The sequence below is a fragment of the Lonchura striata genome, chromosome 8 (assembly GCF_050655825.1).
Source record: "Lonchura striata isolate lonStrDom1 chromosome 8, ASM5065582v1, whole genome shotgun sequence".
Lineage (NCBI taxonomy): Eukaryota > Metazoa > Chordata > Aves > Passeriformes > Estrildidae > Lonchura > Lonchura striata.
In genome coordinates, this window is record NC_140710.1 from 3,661,902 (window position 1) to 3,689,289 (window position 27,388).

A 27,388-nucleotide genomic window follows, 5' to 3' on the forward strand; every position below is an offset into this window, starting at 1 on the left:
CACCAAGTCAACTTCTTAAAATATGTCTATTCATAGTAGTAATTACATACTGAACACAAACAGTATTCTAGCTTCAGCCTGATGTAAGATATATTTAAGAAAATAAGGCTTTGGAATACAAGAAATGTACTTCAGGACACAAAGGAAATTAAAATTTATTAATATTCCGATTCCTACAGGTCATGCACTGTCAGCAATTTATTTGCTTATAATTTAAGCTCAGGTCCCCTGGCCATCATGGGTTTGCTATGCAGCTGCATTGCTTGTGGTGGGCAAGTCACCAGCTCTGCTCCATGTGACAGGCTGGCATCCCCTGAGCCACCCTCAGTGACGGATTTACTCTGCCATGATATTAAGACCAGACCACAAAAATTCCTGCACAGAGCTCACTTTATCCCACTGGAAGGATGGAAGTCACACAAGTGACAACAACAACAGAGAGAGGATGAGGACTTTGGGGCTCTGCCTGAGCTCACCCACCCATGGATGGTTTTGGTAACCTGTTTACTGGCAGCTGAAGGATTTTGGTTTATGGGACACAAACACTTTCATGAATGCCTCACTGAATATTAACCTCATCACTTATTGCCAAGGCTATGCCACAGAGACCTGAAAAATCCAATTAATATATTAATTACCTCCCAGACAAAACCCTCAGTACAACCTAACACTAGGAGACACAAATGAATTCTTGGGGACTACTGTTGCCTCTTACTCCAAGCAGTAACCTGTGTAAGAAGGGCAGCAAAATGGGAATTACACACATGCAGAACTATTTCTAATTTTCTAAATTCTCCATAAAACATTAACTGGTCTACAAACTAGAGGCCAAATCAGGTACGTGATTAATGTGCAATAAAGAAACCACACTCCAAGGGCAACTTGATTGCTTCATCTCTGAAAATATTTCAGGTGAGTTATACATTGGGACTATATACTGCACAACCCAGCCCTATATCTAACAAGAATCAATTTGAGTAAAACTTCACCAAGTTTATTAAACATTTGCACAGTTAGATTTTTTTTTAAAGGCTAAATAAGGAAAGGTATTTGAAAAAAACTTAAAACTTATGATTTTTAATAAAATAGGCTGACTCATGATAACATTGGTTATTCAACTTGTACTGAGCTTATACTTATTGGTATAGAGAGGAATTAATCTAGACCAGAAGTAGCTTATATTTAGTAGTATAAAGACAACTTAATAAAGAGAAGGAAAAGATGAGGAAGATACTGGCTCTTAAAAGATTTAGAACACATCAATTAAAATGTTGTTTAAAACTGACAACAACAATAAATAATATTTAGCAAAAAACAAAACAAAACAAACAAAAAAAAAACCTGTTTTACTGCACTGTATTTTAAAAATGCAACAGATCAGGCAGGGAATAAAGAGGTCAGAGACTGCACTTGTATGAACAGCTTTTCTGGATATCTGCCATTAAAACCAGTTTGAAGCTGTATTTCTGAGAAAAGCTCCTGACAGTGGATGCTCTGGGGCTGAACTAACTCACTGCTGTGACCCCCTGCACCTCCTGAGGCCCCATTTTCAGGCAGCAGCCAGGTCCAGCTTTTTCATCTGAGCTGGCTGTGGGTATTTTTTCCAATAGGCTGCATCAATTTTCAGTCCAAGGTATGTTTGGTATTAGAATGTCTTAGGGTACAGCCACATGAATAAATTATTATGGGCAAAACTTGGAGGTCAGTTGCCCAGCAAAACCACCTCTACTCATCATCTCTCTGTGGTGTATGGTGTGACAGATCCCAGAGACCTGGCACATTCCACAGGAAACCAGGGCCAGGAGTGCTGCTGGGAGTTGCTGACATGGTACAAATACACACTATAGATTACTCAGTTCATTTCTTCATCTGCCCCTACTCTTATTTCACAATCACACAAAAGGATTTTTAAAATATTATTATTTACTTTTTTATTTTTTTTTTTAATACCAGTCTTATGAAAGAAGCTGGCAATTATATCAGCTTTAAACATTAACCAGCCAAGCTGAACAACTGATACTTGTTTTAAATAGAACAATACTTTTTAAATTATAAAATCCTGCCATTTTCCCCAGGGGAAAATAGAGAGCAAGACTGGTACCTACCTCTCCTACTGTAAACTTTTGACTTTCTCTCTTTGCACTCAAACCTCTAAATTCAAAAGCAGAATAAAAAAACAGAGAAAAAAAAAAAGAAAATTATACTGGAAGCAAAAAATGCTCTTCATTTTGTTTGCCTTACTATTATCTAAGTAAAAATGGTGAGATGTTAATAAAAGAGAAGCTGAGAGGGCCATGTCTGAACGTGTTCCTCAAGTCTGTTCCAGTTCTTTGCTGAATTTTACCTGCTGTTTGCAGAAGATGGGAGCTGTAATGGGACTTGAGCATTTGGAAGTTGGCCACATAAAGCACAAGCTAGAAAAGGAGCATGGTTTAATTACAGCTTTATCAGGAGCACTAATTAACCACCCTGCCATACCACCTGTTGCCACTTTGAGAGAAACAATTAGAGGATAGAAATACAAAAAATCAATGCTGTGGAATAGACACAAAATTCTTAACATTCTGTGGGACCTTCTGCCAGCAATCTCCTGACCATGACTTTCTCCAGCCATTGTGAGCAGCAGACTCTCAGCTTTCACCCAGGAAGCATCAAAACATTCTGAGCCCTATCTCTGAATGAGGGTCAGGAACCCCACAAGTGATGGAAGAGAACAGAACCTTGGGCTCAGGGAGCTCTGCCATCATGGGAAGCTGGATCCTGAGACTGCTGTCAGAAAGAGCCAAGTCCTGGATCAATTTGGGTTCCAACAAATGATGGTCTAAAAAATGTCATACCCTAAAAGGGCTCAGAGGCCTGGGTGTGCATGGTTTCTCTCTAGAGTAATGGTGCTGTTTGCTTTGTAGAATGAAGGGTTTCACCAGGCTCTGTCAGATGGTTGAGAGACTGGATTCAAGAATAGGGAACCACTCCCAGAGAGGGGCTGGAGCAGGGGGATCAAACTAGCTCTGCGTGAGCACACGGAGAGACCAGGAGGCTCTAGGGAGCAGCGTCAGATTATCACTTTATTAGGTCATTTTATCACTGTATTAGGTCAGATTATCAGTATATCAGGTCACTCAGAGTCATCGATGAGAGGAGTTTCCAGGAGAACAGATAAGTCTAAGTACAGCATCTGCCTCTGGAACTGTCCCTGGGCACAGAAAAAAACAATCCTGGTGTCCTCCACAGAAAGTCTGCACCCCTGTGAAGTTTATGTTCCTTGTGCATGAGGTTAAACTCCTGTTTATTCCAGGAAGCAAACCTGGAATTAAGCCTGGGACAACTTGAAAGTTTCGGCTCTGGAAGAAGTTAAATGGGATTGAATGCAGGGTTAATCATTCCAGACTCAGTCAACATCCACCATTTCCTTCTGTCTAAATCAGAGATGCAAGGACTTCACAAGTCTTGTCAGGGACCCTGATTGAATGCTCAGCTTTGCAGCAAACCCTTTAAATTAGATGAATTTTGACTGTTCCAAGCTTAAATGTTCACATCCACTTACTTCTGCTTTTTATCAGTATCCATTAGCACTAAGCTTATTTATGTTTCAGCTTGGGAAAGTACACGATGGACACACAGTAGCCTATGATCCTTTGCTTTGAATTCCCAAAGGTCAAGGTTTCTTTCAGAAATTGGTAAAAAAAGACCTTTAATCTGCTAAATTGTTTTCAAAATCTCAAACAGAAAAAAAAGCACCCACATTTGTGATGGATTCAGATGCTTTTTGCTAAGCACTTAAGCACTAACAGTTCTGCATTGATTTATTTTATTGTTTTATTTAGTGAAATGTCTGGATAGAGATATACACATTAACCTTTTTTTTTTTTTTTTCTCATATTTACTGTGCCGCCTTCCTTGAAATGGGAACTGCAAGTGCTTTGATAAATGGGCTGAAAGGTTGTCTGGTTACCCCATGGCTTCTGTCCTTGCTGAAATGCTGTTCTGGACCCTTCTGCAGCAGTGCTGCTCCGTGACTCACTGCAGTTCCTTCTGTGCCTCTCAAAACAATAGTTCACTGGGGACCCAGGGCCTCAAATGAGCTACAACTATTTATTCCATCCATTTATTTTTACTTCTCCTCCAGTGATAGACATTCATTGTCAAAAAATGCCAGTTTGTGTGAAGATTATAAATCTTCCAGCACAGCCATTTTAACTTTGCACTTGATAACACTACAGTTTGCTGCTATGGAAAGTTAAATCCCTTAAAGCTCATCACAGTATGAACAAACTCTTCTTGTGTTTAAAAAAATAAAATCAAACCCCAAAAGCCATATAGTCCCTTCTAACCTGTTGGTAACAGTGGGCAGTAACAGGTGTCTTAGAGAAGATCATGGCAATACAGGAAATATACAATAATTTACACAAAAATGTCCTCCTAGCCTCCAGTGAGATGAAGTTCAAGCAAAATTCTGTTCTTACCTTCAACCAACACAAGAAACCAAGTCTTCAGAAGTGGCTGATAATGCAAACAACTCCAAGTTTTCATTAAGAAAACCTCCATTTGTGCAGTAGAAAATAAATTTGCTGTAATGACAAGTTACAGACCAGTGCAAGTCTCTTGTAAGAACATTGGAGTTTTTTAAGTCTCAGAATTATTCCTTTAGCTCATAGCCCTTCAATCTTCAGTTCTGGTTCCTAAACAAACATGTCTCAGATACTACTTGCAGCAGAATCTTATTTTAGGAGACTACTGAGACCTCATCCCAAACTGAAAAGTTGTGAATTGTGCACAGGGAACAGCCATGCCACAAGTAGCAAAACAAATTGTACCCCTACATAGCACTTGAGAAAAACCCTCCAGGACCCCCAGCCAAGCTCTGAGGATTCCCAGGCAGACCCAGTCCTTGTCACTGTGGCTGGATGCCCTTCCCACACACCTTCAGGACTTTTTTTTTTTTTTTTTTAAATAATATTCATTTTAGAGATTCTCCTTTTTCCCCATTATCTAAGTGTTCTTCATACATCAGTGAAGGCCACTGCCAACAACAGTATCATTCCTGCAGTTCAATAAATCCTCAGCAATACCCCTGGAGCTGGAAGCAGATTCACATTATATGGGATATGCATTCACACACTATTTAAAACATATTTTTAAACATTTGAATAACTAAACGTGTAAATCCTGAGGATCTTACCCAGTGTTTATTCAGCCCTTACTTACTGAGACAAACTCCCAAGGACAGAGTAAACAGTGAGAGAGGACCTCAGGCCTTCACCCACAGCTATAAACAATGAACTCAGCATAAACTGTGATTCCCAGCTGACACTGGGAGAAAAGTAGCAGCTAATACTTCTCCCCACTTTGCTTCCAGAGGGATTATATGACAAGACATTTACTTGCTCCCTAAAAGAATTTGCCCCATCCAAGAGATTGCCCCATTCACAGCTGGAACAGCAACAAGGAACTTAGATGAAGAACTACCAATTCATGAGATGATGAACAGAATTGGAAATGGAGGGGAAAAACCAGAATAAGAGACCTAATGCCCCAAGACTGATAGAATTTGCCTGAGTGGGGGAACTGTTATGTTAAGAAAAATAAACACCACTGCATCTATAGCCCCTTGATTGTGGAGCTCTTGATACTCAGCACTCTCAGATCACACCTTGCATTGGAGAGATGTTTGTCTGCACAGCTTCACTTTGTGCTCACAGTGCAAGTTAGGGAACCAAGGAAAGGCAATAATCTGACAGAATCACAGAGCAAACCAACTCACTAAACAAAATATGGGATTTGACCCCAAACTTTCACAATCCTCACTGCAAAAAAGGCTAATTCCAAAATTTTAAAACTAACAGAAAACTCTCAAGTTGTTTTTCATACAATTATTGTATTCCCTTGAAAATTCCATTCCATTGTTCCAGGGCCTAGTAACAATCTAAGAGAGGACCAAGAATATCTGTTATCATATCTCATTTAATTTATATTTTAGTTAATCTTTTACAGTTGTTGTCAGAAAAAGAGCAGAAAATTGAGTCCTTTTTGTTCTCCCTGAGATCTAGACACACAGAGCAAATAGGCTATTCAATAAATTCATGCCTACTCACAAAAACAAGAGAGACAAGGCATCTGGAAAGGTCATTCATTATACGTTTGTATGCTTGTGATCTGAGAAAAATCCCCTATGCAGCTCTCCTTGGAGCAGAGCACTCCAGGAATACACTTTGGGTTGCTCAAGACTTTGGGCTTCAGGCCAATCCATCCTTCTGGGTCTAGAGAGGAGTGATCAGATCTGGTTACCCTATAGCCCTGATGGGAGTGTTGCACCTGTCAGATCTGACAGCATCATTTTGAAGAATATAGGAATAGAAAACCAAAAATCTTCCATTACAACGAAAGATTGCTGCTACTGATAGGCTTTTGTTAACAAAAAATAGAATATTGCTACTTGAAAAACAAATCAAAAGTAAGTTGCCTTGTCCTGTCCCCCACAATGGAATGATGCCGTCATGTGAACATCAGTGAAGGAAGACAAACATTTAACTTTCCCAAAATCACATAGTACAGAATACAACCTCCTTCCTACAACAGAAGAAGCAAAATCCTCCACATCCTACTAAAATATACAGCTGTTACAGTTAAGAAATGAAGGTGCAAGGTGGATTGAGGGCTTGATCTAATATCAGGTAACCTTCAATTCAACACTGCTTTAAGCAGAGAGGCCCAAACTAGGCAGCCCAATATTTCCAGCAGCCAGACCAGCTAAATCTTTGTAGTGTCAACATAAGAATGTAAGAAGCTCAGTCTCTCTTGCTCACTCTTCCTAAGGCAAAACATGGGGAAAGCAGTGAAGAACAGGAGAGGAGCCCTACTAGCAGTCAGACATGGAAAGCCCAAACTGACACTGCAGAAAGAATCACAGAATCATAGAATGGTTTGGGTTGGAAAGGACTTTAAAGCCCACCCAGTTGCACTCCCTGTCATGGCAGGGACACCTCCCACTATCCAGGTTGCTCCAAGCCCTGTCCAACCTGGCCTTGGACACTTCCAGGGATGGGGCAGCCACAGCTACTCTGAGCAAATATTCTGAAGGCTCAGTACCCCAAATCCAACACCCTGACCCCTCTGTGTCATGCAGGGCAGCTTGCAGTGAAACACAGCATGGAAAGCACTGCGTGTTGTGGAATTTTCAAAGATTCCACTGATGCCACTGAGTTGCCTCTTGAGTATCAGCCTTCATGGGTCTCCAAGCACAGCATTTTTCAAAGCCTTCTCTCTCTCTACATATATTATTTGAGTCTTTGAACTCAATTGATCTGTTCACAAAAGGCAAGGAGAGTTACATGTACAGTTTTGTGGGAATGTTACTGAGCATTATCTACTTTATGTATAATAGAGATTAAATTGCTTTCAGATACGTTCCCCTGCACAAGTTGATTACCAGCAAGGCACTGGGGTGCAAAACTTTGATGTCTCTGGACTGGCATATGCTAAATAGGAACATCCCATCCTCCCCATCACCAAGGCATACCTGAGCTTTGAATTATGCCAGGCCAGGAACAAAGGAATCTTGCTCATAACAAAAACTTTTAATAACTCACTGAGAAAGCCTCCCTTTCATCTCTGCCAAGCTTTAGGAAAGGCTGGGAGGCAAGCAGAAATAAACATTGTACAGACTCACCACTGCTGGCTCTAAAGTAAACTCTCCAACTTCCTATTTACATTTCAAGATCTTAAGCTTTGTGGTTTACTAGTTCTGCAAGTAAGTGCTTTGGGTTTTGGAGGCTGCCTGCACATGATCTCCCACCACTACTGAAGTCTTCCTAACTTTTATTAATATAATAGGGAGGTCAGAAAAGCAACAATCTTTTATATGCCCTGCTAGCAGAAATATTTTACTTCTAGCTTTTTAGAAACAAAACAAAGCAAGCAAAGCGTACAACAGCAAATTAATGCCAGCAAAGGGGATATTACAGTTGTGTTTGTTTCTTTTTGAAACTGAGGATGCTGGAACATGGAACAAGAGAGTTTCATTAAAAAGGGCGTGGAGGAGTTCTTTGAGGGACATGTAAAAGAAGGTGGCAATTTTATGCATTTATAACCCTTTTAAGGCCATTGGCTGAAAAGGCACCTCAAGAGGCTTTGTGACCTTTTCTGCAGGAACCTAACTCTGTGTACACCAAGGACGGGCAACCTACAACAACAGTTGTGAAGTAAATGTGGTTTTCATTTCATGGAGCCTTCCCTAAATGTAAAACATCTTCATTAGCTGGGAAGTCAGCACTGTGTCTGCTGCCAAATGCAATATAGAAGGCAGCAGAGCTGTGCTGAACGAGGACAGAGCGAGGGAGAGGCTCCTGTGACACTCAGTTCTTTCTCCCACCCCAAAGACTCCGCGGCTCGCGTGCACAACGGGCTTTACAGGGGAGAGGAATATTTAAAAAGCAAGACGGCAGGTGCTTATCAATTCCATAAAGCTCACCCAGATCATTTCCCAAACCTGTCCAGGCTGTCCCAGCCTCACTAGATTTGCTTTTGGTTTTATTTTTTTCCGCCCCCTTCTCCAGCTGGCTTGACCCTCCCAAAGGCAGCGCCTTTCCCCCGGTCAGGAGAAGGACAAATCGCTGTCCCTGCTGCAGGCTGGGTGGCAGCCAGCTGGCAGGGCCGTGCTGCCCTGGGCTGTGCCCTGTGTCCCCGCGGAGCCCGCACGTTCCGAGGCGGGGATGGGAGGCAGCGAGCGCTGCGCTGCGCCCGGAGCGCACCGAGCATCATCACCCTGCCCGGAGCAGCGAGGAGTCCCTGCGCAGGGATTGCTGCTCCTTTAACAACGTGGCGTGTTCTGAAGAGGAGACTCTGGTAGCAGAGCCAAAATACACTGAGCGCACTTGCTGGTCTGGCTCCCACTGAGATTAGAGATCAGGCTCTGAGAACACTTTGAGCCAGCATGTCTCTGCTGTCTCCTCTCCAGGATGTACTGCAAAGGACACGTACTGTGCATGCTCTGGGGGTGGAAACGTGCTTAACACTCTATTTGTGTGAACAAAGCTGGCAGCTCGGGCGGATATTGTGGAGCAAAGAAGCTCTATTGTGTTTGCCAGTCATCACGAGAATCAAATGAACAAATTTAGAATAAGCAAATTGGGCTGGAGCTCCTTTAGCAGAAAAGCACTCAAAGGCTAGTCAGGCTTAGTGAGAGAGAGTATGGGATATTCTTCCTGAAATAATCCATAGTAAACATTGGGACAGCAAAATGATCTGCTAATTTTGCTGTTCGTGTAGTTGCTCTGTCTTTTAGATCACGTATTAAATCTGAAAAGGTAGAAGATAAATTACCTGTGCCTCTCCAATTGAAAAAAAATTACTGAGTGATACAGTTCAAACCACATGCACATTATCACCCAGGGAGAACTGTGCCCCAAGCCAGGTGAGTCCCTTCCCACTGCCAAGAGTCACAGAAGTAACAAAAACAGATGCAAAAGAAGAAATTGCATCTAAACTTGAAGAGATTCCTTGACAATCCCAAAAAAGAGGTGTTGAGTACAGAGAACTGATAAAGAAGGAATGACTGAAGAACACAGACCACATCACTAAATGAAGACAGAAAAAAAATATCAGAGACTCTGGAGATAATGGAACACAAACCTTGAAATTTGGGACTCAAAATACCAGCAAATTCACACTCCTCCCATTAATAATCTAAAATTAGGCCAGACCATGTTCCCATTGAAAGCTGCTCTGCCTACTTTTTTCAGCTGGGAATCACAAAAGGTGTTGGAGCAAGAACAACAAATACTTTCATGATGGTACAACTTTGCTCTGCGAAAGCACACTTGTGTCCAGGACTGGGACATGGGAATACAGAAATCTGTGCCTGAAAACCTCCAGATCACATAAAGGTTTCAAAAAAAAAAAAAAAGATTTTAAAAACCTTTAAAATACCCCATAAAACCCTAAGACACTGTCAGAAAACAGGCTTTTAGGGAAACCAACTACCTTATTCTCAGAAGTTGGGGCATGTCTGTTAGACTCATGTAAACTACAAGTTAGGAATAACAGGCAAGCTCCTGTTTCAGTGCCTCAGACCTGCTGTGATTTTGCTGGGAAAAACTACTCACACATTTTGTGTAGTCGCCATGGCTACACGGAGAAAGGCTCCTAAAAGTTCCAAAGCCAAGTGTGGGTGCTGGAGCTCAGAGCCCCTGCCTGCAAAGCACCATGGCAGTGGCAGCCCACCCAGGAAAGTCAGGAATACCCTTGGGCACAGAGATCAAACCTGCAGGGATGAATCCCAGCCCCAAAATAATCCTTCATAAGTGAAAGAGCAGCTTATTTGCCATTCCAAATGCAAATTCTCCCCATGTCTTTTGCTAGGGCAAAGGAGGCAGCAGAGCATCATGTAAAATGCATTAACTGTCCAAAAATATTCAGAAAACCATCTTTTCTTTTCTTTTTCCTCATGGATAATGGATGAGCCCTGAGGTGGCAGTGACTTTCAGCAACCAACAGCTCAGACCTGGGCTGGGGTCAATAACCTAATTACAACAAGCATTTTGCTGCTTTCATGAGCTATTCAAGAGAAACACGAAATTCTTTGTGTGCCTCTGATTACCCCAAACTGTCAGTGGTTAATTCCAAAAGTGTATCCTCACTTAGAAATGGTAGTTCCACCACAAATTAAACTATTATAGCCATGAGTAAAATTAGGTCCCACATTTGTACTTTCTAAAATATCAAAGGCATGATTAGCAAAGTCTTTTGTTTAAGATCTCTAGAGTCCTGGAGGTAATGAAAACTGGGTCGAGGAGCAGCTTCTCTGGAAGTTTAAAGTAAATGCTGTGTTCAAGAATTACCTGCTCCTGTGACTCATGGAGTACTTGGTCTAGAGAATGGAACAACTAGAGATACCCAGAGCAGTCCCCCCTGCCCTGAGCAGAGGAGGAGGAAGGGGTGGAAAAGAAAGACATCACAGATGATTTTGAACAGTTTCCTGTTATGGCCCCTTGAAAGAAACCCAGCAGTACTTTCCCCCTGCTTTCTGTTTGCTGAATTTCTCCTGACAGTTGGCTCCTTCCCTTGCCAGAACCACAACAAAGGACGGCCTTGAGTTTCCACACAGGCCATTTTCTCCCTCTCTCGTCTCTGATCATCTCACAAAGGTATTATTGTTGCTGGCTCACTGGGGCTCAGTGCACCTGAGGCACATCAAAGGCACTTTTTTAATGCCCGCCTGACCACACAGGTCTCTCTCCCACTGCATTAAATTAAACTCGATGATTAATCTCTGTAGCCCTCAGGGTCCCTTGGTGCACACGGAGAGAGAAAATATATATTTCTATCAAAACACAAGTATAATATACTTTCATTTTATAGCCCTAATTAAAAAAAGGAACAGCTAATTTTGGCCAAATGCAGCTGCATATAGGTCTCATTAAAACACAAATACAACTGGTCTGTGTGCTCCACATTCACTTCATGCAGCCTGTGCAGGTAAAAGATAAAAGAACAGAAAACTAAAATCTTTCCACATATTAGATCCAGAGAAGTTTAGAATTTGCTTATTGTCTTCTGGCTAGAGATTGTTATACCCCTCCCCGTGCAGATGGGTGAAGGCAGGCAGTTAAGGAAATGATTATAAAATGCTGAGTAGGTAGATTTAAGTAAAAATCTACTTAAATCTAGGAAAAACTGCACAAGCATCTATTCCTGAGTTTGAGCTGAACTGATGAAAAGCCTTAAAAGGTTCTGCCTCGTGCAGTCTGTGTTTGACTTTGGGGTTGTTTTGATGACAGAGCATCAACATGGATTTTATCACATCCCTTTTGCTACATTAGCATATTTAATGGAGCCACAACTCTCATGGTTGTGGAGACTGCACACAAAACGTGTTAATATTGATGTGCCATGCTCTAGTTTGGGAAGTCAAACAATCTACTGTTGTGAACTGGGTGTATGCTAGAACTTACCAATGCACAAATATCAACCATTAATAAAAAACCACACATATGTCCTCCTCCAGAGCTGGCTGTGCTAAAGGAATGAGCCAGAGCCCGCTGGCCCACTGCCAGCTACCCAGCACTGCCCTTAGACCTTTGGGGGAAGCTGCCTGTGAGCTCCTCAGCTCACTTCAGCCCAGTACTATATGTCTCTATTAACTCATTTTAACAATTTAAACTAACTCAGCTAAATTAAACAGGTTAGCAAGAGTTCACTCAAACAGCTCCTACTGAAAGGGCAGAAACCTCCATCAAAAAACCTGGAAATAATGGAAGCAGTGGCAGGGCTTGAAGGGTGACTTCTTCTCCCAGGGTGCCCCACCTGCCCTATGACAGACAGACAGGTACCAGTGGAATTTTGCCAAGACAGAGCAAGCTGAGAGTGATGGAGTTTGAAACTTGAAACTTTTGTTTAGGAAGGAACCAAAACATATTCCAGTTGGTCTAGGGGATTTAAGCTCAATGCTCTGCTTCACAACAGTGGAATTATTCACATCTTCAAATTCAATCACGTGCTAAAATGCTTTGCTGAATGACAATCCACGTGACAAGATCACCATTTATTCATGCTCAAGATCACACTGGACTTGTGCTGTTACTACAGAGGCAACTTATTGCTAAGCCTGATGTTTTATTATCAGCCTCCTTCTTATTCTCTCCTAGAGCTTTCTCCATGAAGCACGCCATTCATCTCCAACACCTCTAGCACTCCCAGTGCCATTTGCTCCTTTTTGGAAAAATTCAAGTCCTAATCATGCTAAATTTAAGACCAAAATGAGTTTTAAATAAAAAATGTGGCAGAAAAGGGTACTTATCTAAATGGAATGCTCTCAGACTCATACATTTTAAAACAGTATAAATTTCATAAGCAGACACTAAATTTTAATTGCAATCTCAGAGAAAGCTTTTGTATTAATTCACTGAGAAAAATTAGCAAAGTGAAAACTGCTTATTGGGGGTTTTCTTTCTTTTTAGTCATGATATGTCTCATAATTCTATACACCATGGCAATTTTCAGAGGGAGAAGGATTTATATTGATTAAAGGATGAGGAGGGGGAGCAGAGCAGTGACTGAAGATGGGCACTCCTTCTCCAAAGACACTCTTCTGTAACACATTAGTGATAGGCTTGTCACAGATAACTCAGGCTCAGGCTTTGGCTCAGATTTCAGGGTGCTCTTTAAGCCACTCTGGCATCGTGGTTTTTACTTTCCATGTCATTTTTCAGTATTGATTTCTACTACTATTAAAGTTCTTGCTTAATAGCAAATGCATGGTAATTTATAATTAATATCCAAAGGTAAAGATAGAGTTACCAGGAAAAAAAATTCAAGGAAAAAGGAACAGGGTGAGAAGGACAAAGGTCCATTTTCCCCTCAAAAACATAATTTAGTAAATTCTGCACAAATTAGGATGACACACACAACCTACCCCCATGTGGCAAGAAGATGTTCCACAGATCATAGCCACTCGAGATGTAATGGGCTGGTTCTCACACGGAAGGTTGTGTCCTTTCACATCTGCTCCAATTACTCCTATTAAAGTAAAATTAAAATTCTCTGTTAAAGAAGAACAAGCCACCCTGCACCAAAAAGACCTCTCTGCACTCAAATAATTGCTGAGGATCTCACACCACTGCTACAAATTAAGAAAGTCTACTTAGCCAACAAAGGAAATAATTTTATCCATCAGATTAAAGTATTTAATTCAGATATAAGGACCCAGGATGATTTCTTCTAAATGCATGTCGATCATCATGATTTTTAAGTGCTATTTTACTTAGAAAATATTATTTCACCTGACATTTATTCTCTTAGGTAGCTCACTGACATGCAGAATAAAAGTGCCCTGCTGTACTGGCAGGCTGCAGATGTGTTTATTTGTTCACAGTTTATCATGAACATCCTGGATGATGTGTTTTGTCAGGGGATGACTTGGAGAAAGGGATAACTTGGCAGGAGGCTGGAAGGCTGCCAGCTTTGTTGTCTTCCCTGCTGCTGCTGTTCTGTCCATGTCAGAGCCATCTAAAGGCAGATTTTTCCTCCGCTTTGAGGAACTGAGCTTGGCTCTGAGGAGCACGGAGTCAGCACCCCTCAGCCTGCAGCAGCAAATACACCCAGGAGATGCCAGACCTACAGCTGAGCCTCAGAACAGATCCCATCCTGCTTGAGTCACTTCAGGGGAGGCTACAGAGGCAATCTGCCCTCTCCTCCTCCTCTCCCAAGCTGGCACCACATTGTGCTGCACCCAGCAAAATGCAGCAGCCAACCAGTAACACTTTTACATTGGACTTTTCATTTCTTAAACATGGCTTTTCAGCTGGCAAGCTGGTCACCAGACTGTGCATTTGCATCTTCAAAGCTCAATTTGAAGAACACTATGTCAATCCTGATAAAAAAAAAATCCCCTTCATCTCTCTGTAGAAGGATCAGGAAAACATTTGCTGGATGTTGTGGAAGATGCCAAGTGTAAGGGTTGGTTCATATCCTACATTTCATTAACACCCTCTTGTTTAGATCACCACTGCAATGCTCTGTTACCAAATCAGTCTGGTGGGATTTGTCTTACTGGGATCACTATGGTTATCCTGGGATCACCATGGTTGGAAGCCATCTAAATAATCAGGAAAATTAAGGGGTAAAATTTTAAAGTCTTAAAAAATCCATCCTATCCTCATGTCCCTTAAACTAAACTGACTTGTAACTATGAAGTGGCACAGCTGTCCTAAAGAGAGTTAGGAACAACAAAAAGCTAAAAGTAAGACTTCTACTTCATGTTTTATTTTTTCACTGCTCTAACACAATGAATGCATGTTAGGAATTTTGGATACGGCTGTCTACAAGGCAAATTCCTGTACTAAGCAAGACTGTATTAGCATTTCTTGAGTTAAAAATACTGTTCACACTTGAGAGGGAAGAAATCTATTAAACTAAATAGTCAGCATATGCTGCAAATGTATTTTCATAAACAATATAAAACTGAAAAGATCTTTTTAATTGACAAGAAAATACGCATTCTGCAAAACAGGAATTATGGTTCTTTTTTTTCAATTTTAGTCGGTGGCTTCACCAGTGTTTAGAATTCTTAGAGTCTTCTTATTTATGATTAATTAAAGTCAGACAGCAAATAAGTCTGGAGTATTGGCTAAAAGTTATAAAATTGCTGTTTCTCATTCAGCTTAGGTGGAATTTTTCACAGTCTGAGGCAGACTCAAAAGCAGAGGCTGAGAACAAGAAGGCTGTGCACCACATAGAATAGAAGAGAGCTTTTTAGGAAGGCAAGCAGTGCTTAGCAATGTGTACTTCTGGATCTCTTCCACACTGACATGGTATTTTAGACACTGCACCATAAATCATCTACTTTTGTTGAAACAATGCTGATGCCTTTTAAAAAGGTGCAATGTAAACAACATTTTTATGAGGCCAACCCCACAAGCCTTGCCTCCCATCCTCACAGTTTTATCTGTACCCTCTCTGAAATTAGTTATTAGAAATTAGAAATGCAAGCTATAACTTCCTGGCTCTTTGATCCTCACTTTTCCATAAGAGGTATTAGATGGACTGATCCAGGAGTCACACATGACCTCCTCAAACATACACACTAAACAATTCTTTACCTTATTGCACTCAAAGCTTTGAAGCCTTCATAAACTTCAGGAACCTGCTCAGCCAAACCACACTTCACATGCAGCCAAGAGCAGATCTGAGCTGCATCAAAAGTTATTAACACTGCAAACAAGATGCCCATCACATCATTCTGGCTTAGCCTGTAGGATATTTTCTTTACAGATACCTGCATTCTTTGACTCCTTTTGCTCCTGCTGTCACTTTTGCTATCAAAATATTTTCATTTTTGCTGTCCTCTCTATTAAGTTTCCACACCATTTCCAATACATTTATTACCCTTCCCAGATTCAAGAATTAAGAGTTGCACTGTAAATCCTCCTCTTGTCCCAGACTGCAGTGAGCTATGGTGTGATTATCGTGCAGGTTCTCCCACTATCTTCCCTCTGTAATGCCCCCCTCTCCTTAACAACAACCTGTGTGTTGGTTTTCTCCTCCTGGCAATCATTTCAGGAGTCTGATGATGTTTGTGGTGCCATCTGGGAGAATATATTCAGATTAGCAAACTGACTGTGCACTGCAGCCCTTTCCTGAGGGATGCCAGCAGCTGGGTGTTTCTAATGTCAGAGTTTTTTTACACAAGTCTATATCAAGGAACAGACAGTTGCTCTCTACTCTTTTTAAAATTCAATTGCTTGATTTCAGCATATGAAAAATTGGTCAAATGTTTTGTGCTCTGGATCCATAATAATGCTAATTAAAAAACAACCTTCCACTGCCACTTTCATGTGCCCTGTGACAATCCAGTTTGGCAGCAAGTTCATTCTTTCAGGTCAGATTATTACTCTGTTCTTTTCTAATAACACAGAATTGCCAAGGCACACAGTTTTAAACATGTTTTTATGCAATTAGGATACTGACAGATATTTTTAAGTTAGTCACAACACACCTACAAATATGACACTGAAGCTCAGTCTCCATTTTAGCAGACAGATCTACATCTAATCTTTTCCAGGTAGCAAGAAAAGCAATCTCCATGATGACTTGACCCCACCAAAAGAAAAGTAATGGGATTTAAACACTAAAAAAGTTCCAGGTCACAGTTTCTAGAAGGACAAATGAGATTTAAAACAGCACAAAACAATTGAAACAAAACTGGTAGTTTAGCACCTAATCATATTTCAGTTAGATCTAGTAAAAAAAAAATCTTCTGATGAGCAATAGATTTCCATTAAAGAGTACTACTTCAATAACACTGAAACTTCCTGAGGTAAGACTGTTTTCTAAACCAGCAAACTAAGAAAACCCTCAATTTCCTGCTGAAAAAGTTACACTGAATCTCTGTCTTATTGACTGTAAGGCCAAACAGCATAGTAAGAAAATGAACTTGTTTGGCCTCATCAAATATATTTCAGAAAAGAGGAACCAGGGCTGAACATCAGAATACTGTGCTAGGAAAAAAAAAAAAAAAAAAACAACAACCAAACCCAAAGCATCAGACCGTAAAGCTTTGAATCATTAATCACTTCCAAAGCTAGTAAGAATCCTAACTATGAACAAGCTTCAAACATGAGGCTTCTCCCTCAGAAAGGTTGTTTGTGTTTTTTTCTTGCCTATCCCCAAAGTTTTGAGCAACAGAAGATGCAAACTCCCAGCATGTTGGCATTCCAGCACAATGGTGCTTCAGTCAAAAATTGAACTAGCAGAAATGAACGAACTATTTACAAATCCAGCTGAAAAAATATATAACAGTGATATATCTCCTTTGTTGAAACTGACTTGCAGTACTGGTAGTTATTGTGATGATTTGGGGTTTTTTTAAAGAATAGCATCATAGCAAATGGCTGGATAAAAACAGTCTGTGATAAAAATGGCTTTCTGAAATGAGTTCAACAATTCCTGTCTCCAAGAACAGTAAATCCATGAGTGAGTACCTAGTCCTCCAGCATGTGCATCAATGAGAGATGCTGCCACTGCAATCCCTTCGGGGAGCCCGAGATCTTCCGCAGCCTCTGGTGTCAGACCTTTCCCAACAGCCTCTCCAGGAGACAGGACGTGGTTTCCTGGGCAGACACAAGACAAACCAAACACCTGTCAATTTACTAAACAGAAAAACAAATGTGTGTGTTATTGCAAGATCTCCCTTCCTCCCCCTCCAGTGAAGCCTCATATGTATAAAACAAAGAGGTGCATCACAGAGCTCTGGGTGATGAAGTATCTTTCATTATCTGTCTGCAGATTAAACACAACTGTGCCAGATCAGGCATCCCATGGCAATTTAGAAGTTCAAAAGCATTCAATATCCTATCTAGCCACAGAGAAAGATTCCACCACAAGCAATTAAATTCTGCTTGGCATCTCTCCAGGATATATGAAATGCAGAAATCCCAGGTTCTTGTGGAAGGTGCTGCCTGCAGGCATTCTCTGGGCATGGAAGGAGATTCAGCTCAGTCTGTGCTCACAAATGAACACTGCACCTGTTGCACAAGGAATGCACAAGGAACTGGCCAATTTTTTTTTTCCATTTCCATCCTTTCCAGCAGTTCTGCTGGGAATAAGGTGGCTATAGCAACAGAAACTCTGAAAAAGAAACTGGCTTAAACAGCAAATTCCTCCAGTTGCAGCTGTATTTCCTCACAGACTTAAATAATCCCTTTCTGAGCCTTCTCTGGCCTGTGCAGTATGAAGAAGACAAGAACACAGCCCTGCCCTCCCTGCCCTGTCACAGGGAGCCCAGGGGCAGGTCCTGCCATAACACAGACCCAATTTTGTCTGAAGAACAAATCTAGATTCGTTCAAGGACCAGGATTTAGGGACACCCCCAAGAGCCTCCTCTGAGCCTCCCACAGCTGGAGCAGTGAGACTGAGCTCCTAGGACTGCACACACTTCCATATTCATCCAAAGGTTTGGGGGTGAGAGGCAGAAAGCTCAGTGGGAGTTCCCACAGACCTCCCTGCCAATGCCAGGGCTTTTAGATCCCACCTGGAGTGCAATTTGCTAAATTTAACAAATCTGGGCAGAGTTGGTAAAACTCCTCTTTAAAATAAAACAATACTATTTTCACAGTAAATTTTACTGAGCATGTTACACCTGAAGCATGTTCTGATATGTAGAAAGGACATAAAACATCCTCCACAATAGACATTAACTAAGAGGAATAGCATATCATGAAGTATCAGGAATACACTAATTTCCAGGAGCATAAACTTCTACAAATGCAGTAATACAACCTTACTGTTTGATGAAAACATTATGATATTAAATTCATAGGTCTTCAATTTTAGATATTGATTAGATCTTTGCTGTAAATTATGTTGGTTCTTCATTTTTAAAAGCTACATTCTCCTTCTGCCCACTTCCTGATGGATGCAGTGTATGGAGCATTTTGGGATCAGCACAAACAACTTCACAGTTGCTCATTTCTCCAAGAGTTTCTGTTCTACTGACAGCCACACATCACTGCCCCTGAAATTCCAGGCCAAACCTCACACTGGAAATTTAAAACAAGTCTGTGCAGTCAAAACTGTTGCACTTGACAGCAGGTTTACATTCAATACTGGGGCAGTAAGCAACCTCATCATTACACTTTATACAGAAGGACATGAGGACATTAAGTAACCTTCTCATAGGGAAAAATGTTCCGTATTTTATTATTTCTGCATTTTACTAGTTACTTACTGTAAAGGCAAAGCATTGTCCTGGCTTTTCCAAGAGATGTATCTTTTGCTTTTTCCCCCCAATAAGCTGGAGTGTAGGATGTTCCTCTTTAAGAGATTTGTCTATTAACATTTCAGGTCTTTTAAGACATTGGAGAAAAATACCAAAGCTGTCTGCTTCTCCTGACATTTAAAGACCCTGTAGGTGGAAGGAAGTTCAAAAGAGTTCATGCAGCTAAAGCCACATCTTTCCTTCAGAATCAATTGCCTGACCTGAAAGCACAACCATGGTGTATATACAGCATGAGATTAAATTAATCTGAAATAAACTGTCTTTCCAGGCATGCCATTCTATGGGTGGCTAGTTTATACCAGTTATACCAGTCAAACACTTGAGTGTGTAATTATTATGTAGTTATACTCCATTTTAGAGATCAGAGCTACTATCAGACAAAAATCTTTTCCTGCCAGCTTCTCAATAACTGTATTTCTAGTTAATTAGCACTAAGGGAACAACTCCAGAGGTAAAGATAATCCTCTACTGCAAGAAAATGACCTTATAATTCCTTTGGTACTGGTTATTTATCAGAATGACCGGCAGCAATGGGCATAAAGTGTGTGTGAGGACATGCAGGGATGGGCTTCTTGTCATTTGGAGACACAGCGTAATAATCTTGTATTTTAAATAAAATAATTAACAGGAGTCTGCTGCATATGTTTTAGAAGTCAAGGTATGCCTGAACAAATATTCTTTGACTGAAAGCACTTCCCCACAACACGGAAGGGAGAGCAGTCAGAAGTCACCCATGGCAGGCACTGCAAAGGGGGGTTCTGGGTCACCCAGCAGCCAGGGAGTGCAGGACAGAGAAAGTGAGTGCACAAGGACAGGATTCTCACTCTGCCCCTCTCCTTCACCCTCCCAGCTCTGCCAGGCCATAGGAAAAGTTCCCAAGGAGCTCTGTAGAAGGAAGGAGCAGGCTCTGCATGGGCACTGATTCTGTCATCAGCAATTTGCCCTCCACCTAGACAAGTGTAAGTCAGTGTGGAATGGACACTCTGAGCCTTCACTCAACCACATGGGCACAGACCTGGGAAGGGAATTATCATTCTCATAGTTCAACCTTCACCAAAAAGCTAGAAAACTCAGCTAAGCATCAGCATGCTTAGAATCTGTAAGTGTAAAGCTATTAAATGATAAAATAAGGAAGCACAAAAAGTAACCAATAAGGACACACAATTAAAAGTGAAGTTTTTGTCACAGATTGTATTCCAGTACTAGACTGGGAGGGAGCAGATTCTTACTTGAGCAAAACACTGCAGCTTTAGAAACCCAGGGGCAGCTACTCTGAACATAAAGGTATTTTACAGCTACACACCAGCAATTCAGCAGCAGGTGCTGCCACCCTTAAATCCAACCTCAGGGGGAAAGAAGCTGTTGGAGGGGAGGGAGGGAGGGAGGCAGAGCTGCCTGCACACAGGCACGCAGTGAGAGCAGGACAGGCACTGCATAAAGGAGGCACTGAAAGGCCTGAGACTCCTCAAGGCTCCTGCCAAAGTAAATGTATCGAGTCTTTTGTTGACACTAGTCTCCTGTGCAAGTCATTTACCTTTGCTATAATGACTTCCAAAATTAGAGCTAACCAAACAAACCCATAATGGCCGAAGCTGGAGGACTTTCTGTTTCACATTGGTGCAGCTGTTTCACTAATGCAGTACCTTAATCCACAACCTTTCATTTGGGACCAGACAGGCTATTTCCAGCTATTTTTTTCCCTATAAAGCAGCCAGTTTACAAAAGGAAAAAACTGTCTGAATCTCTTCCTTCTCTTTTATCCTTCTTCGAAGACTGATGTTAGAGTTTGCTGCGATCAAGCTTTGTTTAATGAATTTATGTGCTACCAAAGACCCTCAACCTTTTTAGGTGCTTCCCACAGGAACCAGCTATTTACCAGCCACAACACACGAGGCAGATAATGCATCTTCAGTCAACTTTAGTGATCCAAAATTCACTGTATTGGCTCACTAATATTTAACAGAACAAGGCACTTCAGGTTGTAAACCCTTTTCAAACAACAAAGCTGACAGCAGCCGGGTGCAGCTGACTCCAGCACATCTTTTCATCTATCTCGCAGAACAGGGCTGCACTTTGTATATTTGGCTGTGTAAGTGCATAAAAATATGAAACGAAGAAAATTCAAAGGAGATGGCCCTTCACTGAGGCCCAAACATGAATTTCGATATAACAATCCCTTGCTGAAATCCCAACAGCCTCAGAAAGAATCACAACCCAAGGGTACATCCTGTCCCCATTTCACAGCCCCACCCAAACTGAACAATTAAACTGCTTTCTGATTTAAAGGACAACACAGAAAACAGATATCCTGTAAAATAAGTGGTAGAGAACATGCACTGAAGAAGTTATCTCGTTAAACAAAACAGTGCTGAACAGATATCAAAGGAAACAGGAACCTGAGTACAGCAAAGCACTGTCCATCCAAATGTAATAAAAAATGTAAGGGATTTTCCCCCTTCATGTTCATTACAAAGCATGCAGATAATACCCACCTTTTGTGTTTCATAATAATTTTAACAATGCCAAAATTTGGAATATGTAAGGAATCTCAATAAATAACATACATTGTCTCAACCCTATCTCACACACAATGTTCTCAAATATCCCTCCCAATTACAGATAGTATTCACATTTAAGTGAGATGTGTATGGCTGATTTTTCTACAATTTTTACCCCGGCTGAGTAGCTAAAACAGCACTAAGATCAGAAGGAAACAGAATAATGACGCTGACTGTAAAGTTATAATACTATTTTTTTTTCTTAGGACTGAATGCATGGTGGTTAAAAGATGTTAAGAACAGTGAGATTTGGGGCTTTTTTAACCTCCAAATAACCTCCATAAAACTTCCTGGTTGGCAGTTAAAGATTTCAAAACTTTCATTGAGGAAAACCAAAACAAATTGCGATATTATACGCCAGCTTATTTAAAAGTGAGGAAAATGGTTAAACAAAATCACTTTGGCTTCCTTTGGTTCAAAATTCATCTCTGTCTACACGAGCTGCCACAGTAGCTTGAGGCAAATCTAATTTGTGAACCTTTCCATCCCACTCTCCCAGAGAGCCTTTGGCTGAACTACATCTCGACTACCTAATGTGTAAATACTTCAGGCAGATGTATTAGGCTGCTAAACTCTGGCAAAATCAAATCAGGCAGATCCTGCTTCATCAAGCTGAGCAGCAGACTGGTCAGCAAACCAGAGGTGCCCGCTTCAACAAAGGGTGCTTGGTCTTTTTGGCCCAAGGAATGAGAGCTGCTCCATGTATAAATTAGAAGCTTTCCTGGTGAAAGGTCAAAAGGAAAAAGAAATTCTGCATCACTGGATCAACAGGCACATTATGATGGCTGGGACTCCGTTTTCTTTGCTAGAGTGCAGTGAAACAGTGCAGAATGAATGTGTCCTGCCATGTGTGGTTCACTGCTGAACTGCATCTGGGTATAAAACACAGAGATTGGATGTCTTACCAAAGGTATAGAATGCAATATCTTGATGTCTTACTAAGTAATTAGAGGGAATGCATTTACATCCAAATTCAGCTACCTGAGCTCAAGTTTTTGCTTGCAAACAATTTCACTAGGCTGGTAATGGACATTTCTGTCTGTCTTCACAGCACAATATTCCTCAGAGTCTCTCTAGATACAAAAAATCCATGCAGATGGCAGGACTATTGCTCTCCTTTCAGAGTTACTCTGCTCTGGTACAGTACATTGCTAAGAATGTAAAGGTAATTTAGCTTGCATTAATCACAGATTATTACTTAACAGATTTTTTTTTTTTACTGGATGTTTTTTAACAACTCACATGATAACAACTCCTCTTAGAATAAATAATTATCCCTTTTTCTGAACTGAAATAACTTCCAGACCTAAAACATAATCTCATCAGTTACTGAAAGAACACTTTAAAATCTTTCAGCCATACTTACTTCCCACCACATTCACACAGTATCCAGTTTTAATATCCATACTGAGAAGATACTGATGCACTGTAAACTAAAGGAGTTCAGAAATGAGCCACAAAAACAACTGCAAGGAGTGATAAGTATGACAGTGCACCTAAAAGTTTTGGGGGGAAACCTCAGTGTTTTTCTTGATCATAGGAAATTTGAATCTGTGCAGGTCAAGCGTGTCCCTACGGTCTGCCAGGCAGGAGTAGGAAGTTAAATAAGATGAAAAATCAAGTGTGGTCTTTAATTAATTCATTAATTTTGAGACATGACAGCAACTAACAATCAACAACCATTCAGTCTGAAGTGGGCTCTCCATCACAGGAAATTATAAAATTAAGATTGGTTCTAAGATACTCTTTAAACTACTTAAACATTAATTTTAAGGAGTCCAACAGCCTCTGACTTGGAGGAAGTTAGCTTGAAATAGCCCTTCTGATTTTGTGAATCCTGACTCATAAAGCAGACAGCACTGTTTTAAAAGTTATCTCAGCAGGAGGCTGAAGCCAAAAAAAAGAAGATGAATAACAAATCGAGACCAGGGAGAAGAAGAATCAGGTAAAAAGAAGGAATGACCCAGAACTATTCTAAGAAATGTCTCTTTTTTCTTTTCTTTAGAGCAGTATGGAAAATAAGCAAGGAGGAGGATACCTCAGAAATTTAAATACTGAACAATTACAATAGGCCCAAGTCTACTCAAAGCTTCTATGAAATTTAAAACCAGAAATTCAATTAAAAAGCTGCTAGTTTTCATACCAGAAAATTCCTAAGTCCCCAGTGTTGCCAGAGTAGAAGCAAATATAATTCCCCAGGCAGGCAGAGTCTGAGACCAGAATTCTCTGAGTGGACAATGGAATATTTCTTTATTACTATGTTTTAAAAGACCTAAACTTTTACAAGAGTTTTCTAAGCTATGAGGGATGGAGGGAGAGCACACAGTACTCCTCACTTCTTAGAGCAGAGAGGAGGAGAAGTGCAAAGGAACCACCTGCCAGCAGGACTCAAGCTGATGATAAGCAGGGTGAATGATGGGTCCTTTCCTGGTGGAAGAGGAATGGAAAATGTCACCCAGGAAACATCCTGGGGAAACTTGAGCCACCTGAGCTCAGCTCAGGTTGTTCAGGAATAGTTATTGGAAAGAGGAAGAGTATCTCAGACTAGACAGCAAGGAGAAGGCTTGGAGGTGAAGGGGGCAGATTTTATCCATGAATTTATCAATATCTGATGGGAGGGAGGGAGTAGAGATCAGGGAGAAAGACCCTTATCAGCGACTCCCAGTGACATTATAAGTGTGACAAGTACAAACTGAAATACAGGGAATTACATTTAAGCCAAATAAAAAAAAAATGTTTTTATTAGGGAATAGTGGTCAGGACACTGGAACAGGTTGCAGATTTCAGAATCTCCCCCTTTGGAAATACTTAAAACTCAACAGGACACAGCCCTAAACAACCTTCTGTAGGTGACCCCACTCTGATAATTTCAAAATGGCCCTTCAAATCCCAATGATTTGTATGATTCAGTGACCTCAAGATGGAAAAAGTATGAAATAAAACAAATCACAGGAGTGTGGAGCTTTTCTAAGGAAAAGCCCAACTTCTTCCTGCTGAATCATGTATTAGGAAATAATGCCTCGAGCTCTCAGGAAGGAGACATCCAAAAACCTCTTTGCACTGTGCCAGTTTCAGCTCCTTTGCAGTTGCTACAGTTCTTGGACAGACTGAAATGACAGGAAGCCAGAAAAATGTTAGCATATTTGGAACACTATTCACTTGTAAACTCCATGGATTTTGACAGCATGTAAGTGTAAATATCTCTGATTCATCCTTTTCAATTTGTTTGAAATTACAGTGTGTTGTAATTTATTGGGGATAGCAAAAGACCAGGGAAAGAAAGATAAAGGTATTCCATACCAGAGAATCCCTTTGCTTATTATTCTCTACCATTTGCAAAGCACACTGTTTAAAGCTTATTGCTGGAATCCAGCTTTATGAAGAGCTGGCAGCTACAAGCTGACCTGAGCGGGGGGGGAAAAAAAAATCATCATCCCTTTCTCTCAACCTTCAAGGAAATCTCTCATATTCTCCAGAGCATCTGGCATCAAAGGCCTTGGAGGAGACAGGGAAAAGTGGCAGAACAAATGGATTGACCATTCCCTCCACTGCTACTGAGTTCACATTGACCATGTTCTCCCACCCTGCACTGAATCTCCCATTTTGAGCCTGAATATAAATAATTAAGAGAACATCCAAGTATTAGAGCTAACTACTGACAAAACAGAGATCCTAAGCGCACTCTATTTAAATATTCAATGCCATTGTTAGTGTTGCATATGGAAGGACATGCAGGAATGTAACTATTGATATAAAAACAAGTTTTCTGTACTATCAAGTTATTGATAAGTACTTCAAATGAAAGAGCATTAGAAAAGAACATCCAGTCTTCCAATTATACAGATCCATCTTTTCAGGATGTTCAAAAAGAGTGTATGTGTATGTAAGGCATAAGTAAGTGTCCAGGCCCATAAAAACATCAAGTCTGCAATCCCCCAAGTCCTGGAATTAAGGCGAGAGTTAAAAATGTGGTTGCAAAGTGTTGGGGCTGTACATAAAGCACAGGCAGAGTGTTGGAACAGGGAGGGTGGTGAACTGGTAAACTGATGGAGGGGAGTGAAGGTCACTAACCAGATATGGACTTTAGAGTCAAGTTAAACCCTTCTTAATTGAAAACATAGTGCCACAATTAAAACAACAACAAATAAAAAGAATTTCTATTGGAGGAAGAAAGAGGCAATTTGTGGAAAATGGAAAACATTCCTCTTGAAAGTGGTTAAGAAGGATGAGTGGGAAAAAGACCCAGAATAGGATTTAAGTAAAGAGATGTATAAGGAGCACAGGCTCTTCTTTGTTATGCCACCATCACCCCCAAAATCAAAAATGAAAGAATTCTTCCAGTGGTACACTAAAGCAAATTAAGCAAAACTTCAGCTACTTCATTAATATTAGTTTGCTGCTCCAACACAGATGAAAGAAGGTGACAAACTGCCCCTTACAAAAACTAGAAAACCTATCAGATCAGTAGAACCTATTCTGCAGTACCCACAATGCTCTCTCACACAAAGCCACCATCCTCAACCCAAAAAAGACATGGTATGAAATATTACCATTCAATAAAAAAATCATTATTTGGTCCCTTAAGTAGGCCCTGAAGTAGAAGGCAGTGGTGAAAATTTATCAGGCATTTTTCTTCAAATGGAATGTATGCTCCAGTAACCTAGGAGCTCTATAGTACATGAAATTTTAACGGAATTCTTAATGTCTTTTAGGTTTTATAAAACCACAAAGAGATACTCATCATGTGCTTTTACCACAGCAGATAACTGCTAATGCCTCTAGTACACAACACTTTCACAGTGGTTTGAATACAAGTTATCTTCCACTCTCTTGGTGAGCAAATTAATGGGATCAATAAATTTTTCAGTATCTCCAGATAAAGACTCTTTACCTTCACAAGCCTGACCAGTAAATTCCTGATGTACAGAAGGGATCACAAACAACTTGTTATGTGGATTCCCTGAAAGGTTAGTCTGCTCTGAGAAACAGAAAATGTCAAAGGCCTGGGAGTTTTCAGATGTGAACCCACACCCTGCTATGGGAAAGGTTTGTGGAAGATCCTAAAGGTCAGATGTGAGGGTCACCCTTATCAACAAGGTCATATGTTAAGTTAAACTGAAACCAAGAGGAGTTTACTCCCTGGAACCACAGCACTCTGATTACAGTAAATGTATATTTAAAGGGCAAGGAGGTTTAAAAGGTATGCTTAAAAGCGTATTTACCAGGATAAAGAAATATGTACCTTAAAGAAGTTGTTCTTGGCTCATTCCCATAAGAATTTCCAGTAGCATTAAACTTGAAGCTACTTCCAGATTTTAGATATATATATATATATATATATATATATATATATATATATATATATATATTTGTAGCTATTCATCTTTAGTTCCCTCTGATTGGAAACAATAATGATTTCAGAAGGATTGAAAAAAACCCAACAAAACAAACATAATTTTTCTGCGTATTTTAAACTGGTAATTTTTGTATTTATTTTTGTTACAGTCAGAAAATTTTGCTCATTTTATCTTGTGACGTTTTGCTTTGGTTATAAGAAATG

At 40.5% G+C, this 27,388-nt stretch overlaps 1 protein-coding gene across 12 annotated transcripts in view; it reads right to left on the bottom strand.

Moving 5' to 3' along the window:
• The window catches only part of FGGY (FGGY carbohydrate kinase domain containing), a 144,012-nt gene that overhangs the window by 65,036 nt on the left and 51,588 nt on the right, over positions 1-27,388 (bottom strand). For all 12 annotated transcript variants that reach the window (XR_014957006.1, XR_014957008.1, XR_014957009.1 and 9 more), the window contains 2 exons: positions 17,475-17,603; positions 13,409-13,512 (listed from right to left, as the gene is read on the bottom strand). Coding sequence is in view for 8 of the 12 variants with exons in the window: in XM_085586152.1 (XP_085442278.1) it covers positions 13,409-13,512; positions 17,475-17,603 (233 nt within the window). In the remaining 4 variants the exon portion in view is untranslated. The remainder of the gene's footprint in view (positions 1-13,408; positions 13,513-17,474; positions 17,604-27,388) is intronic.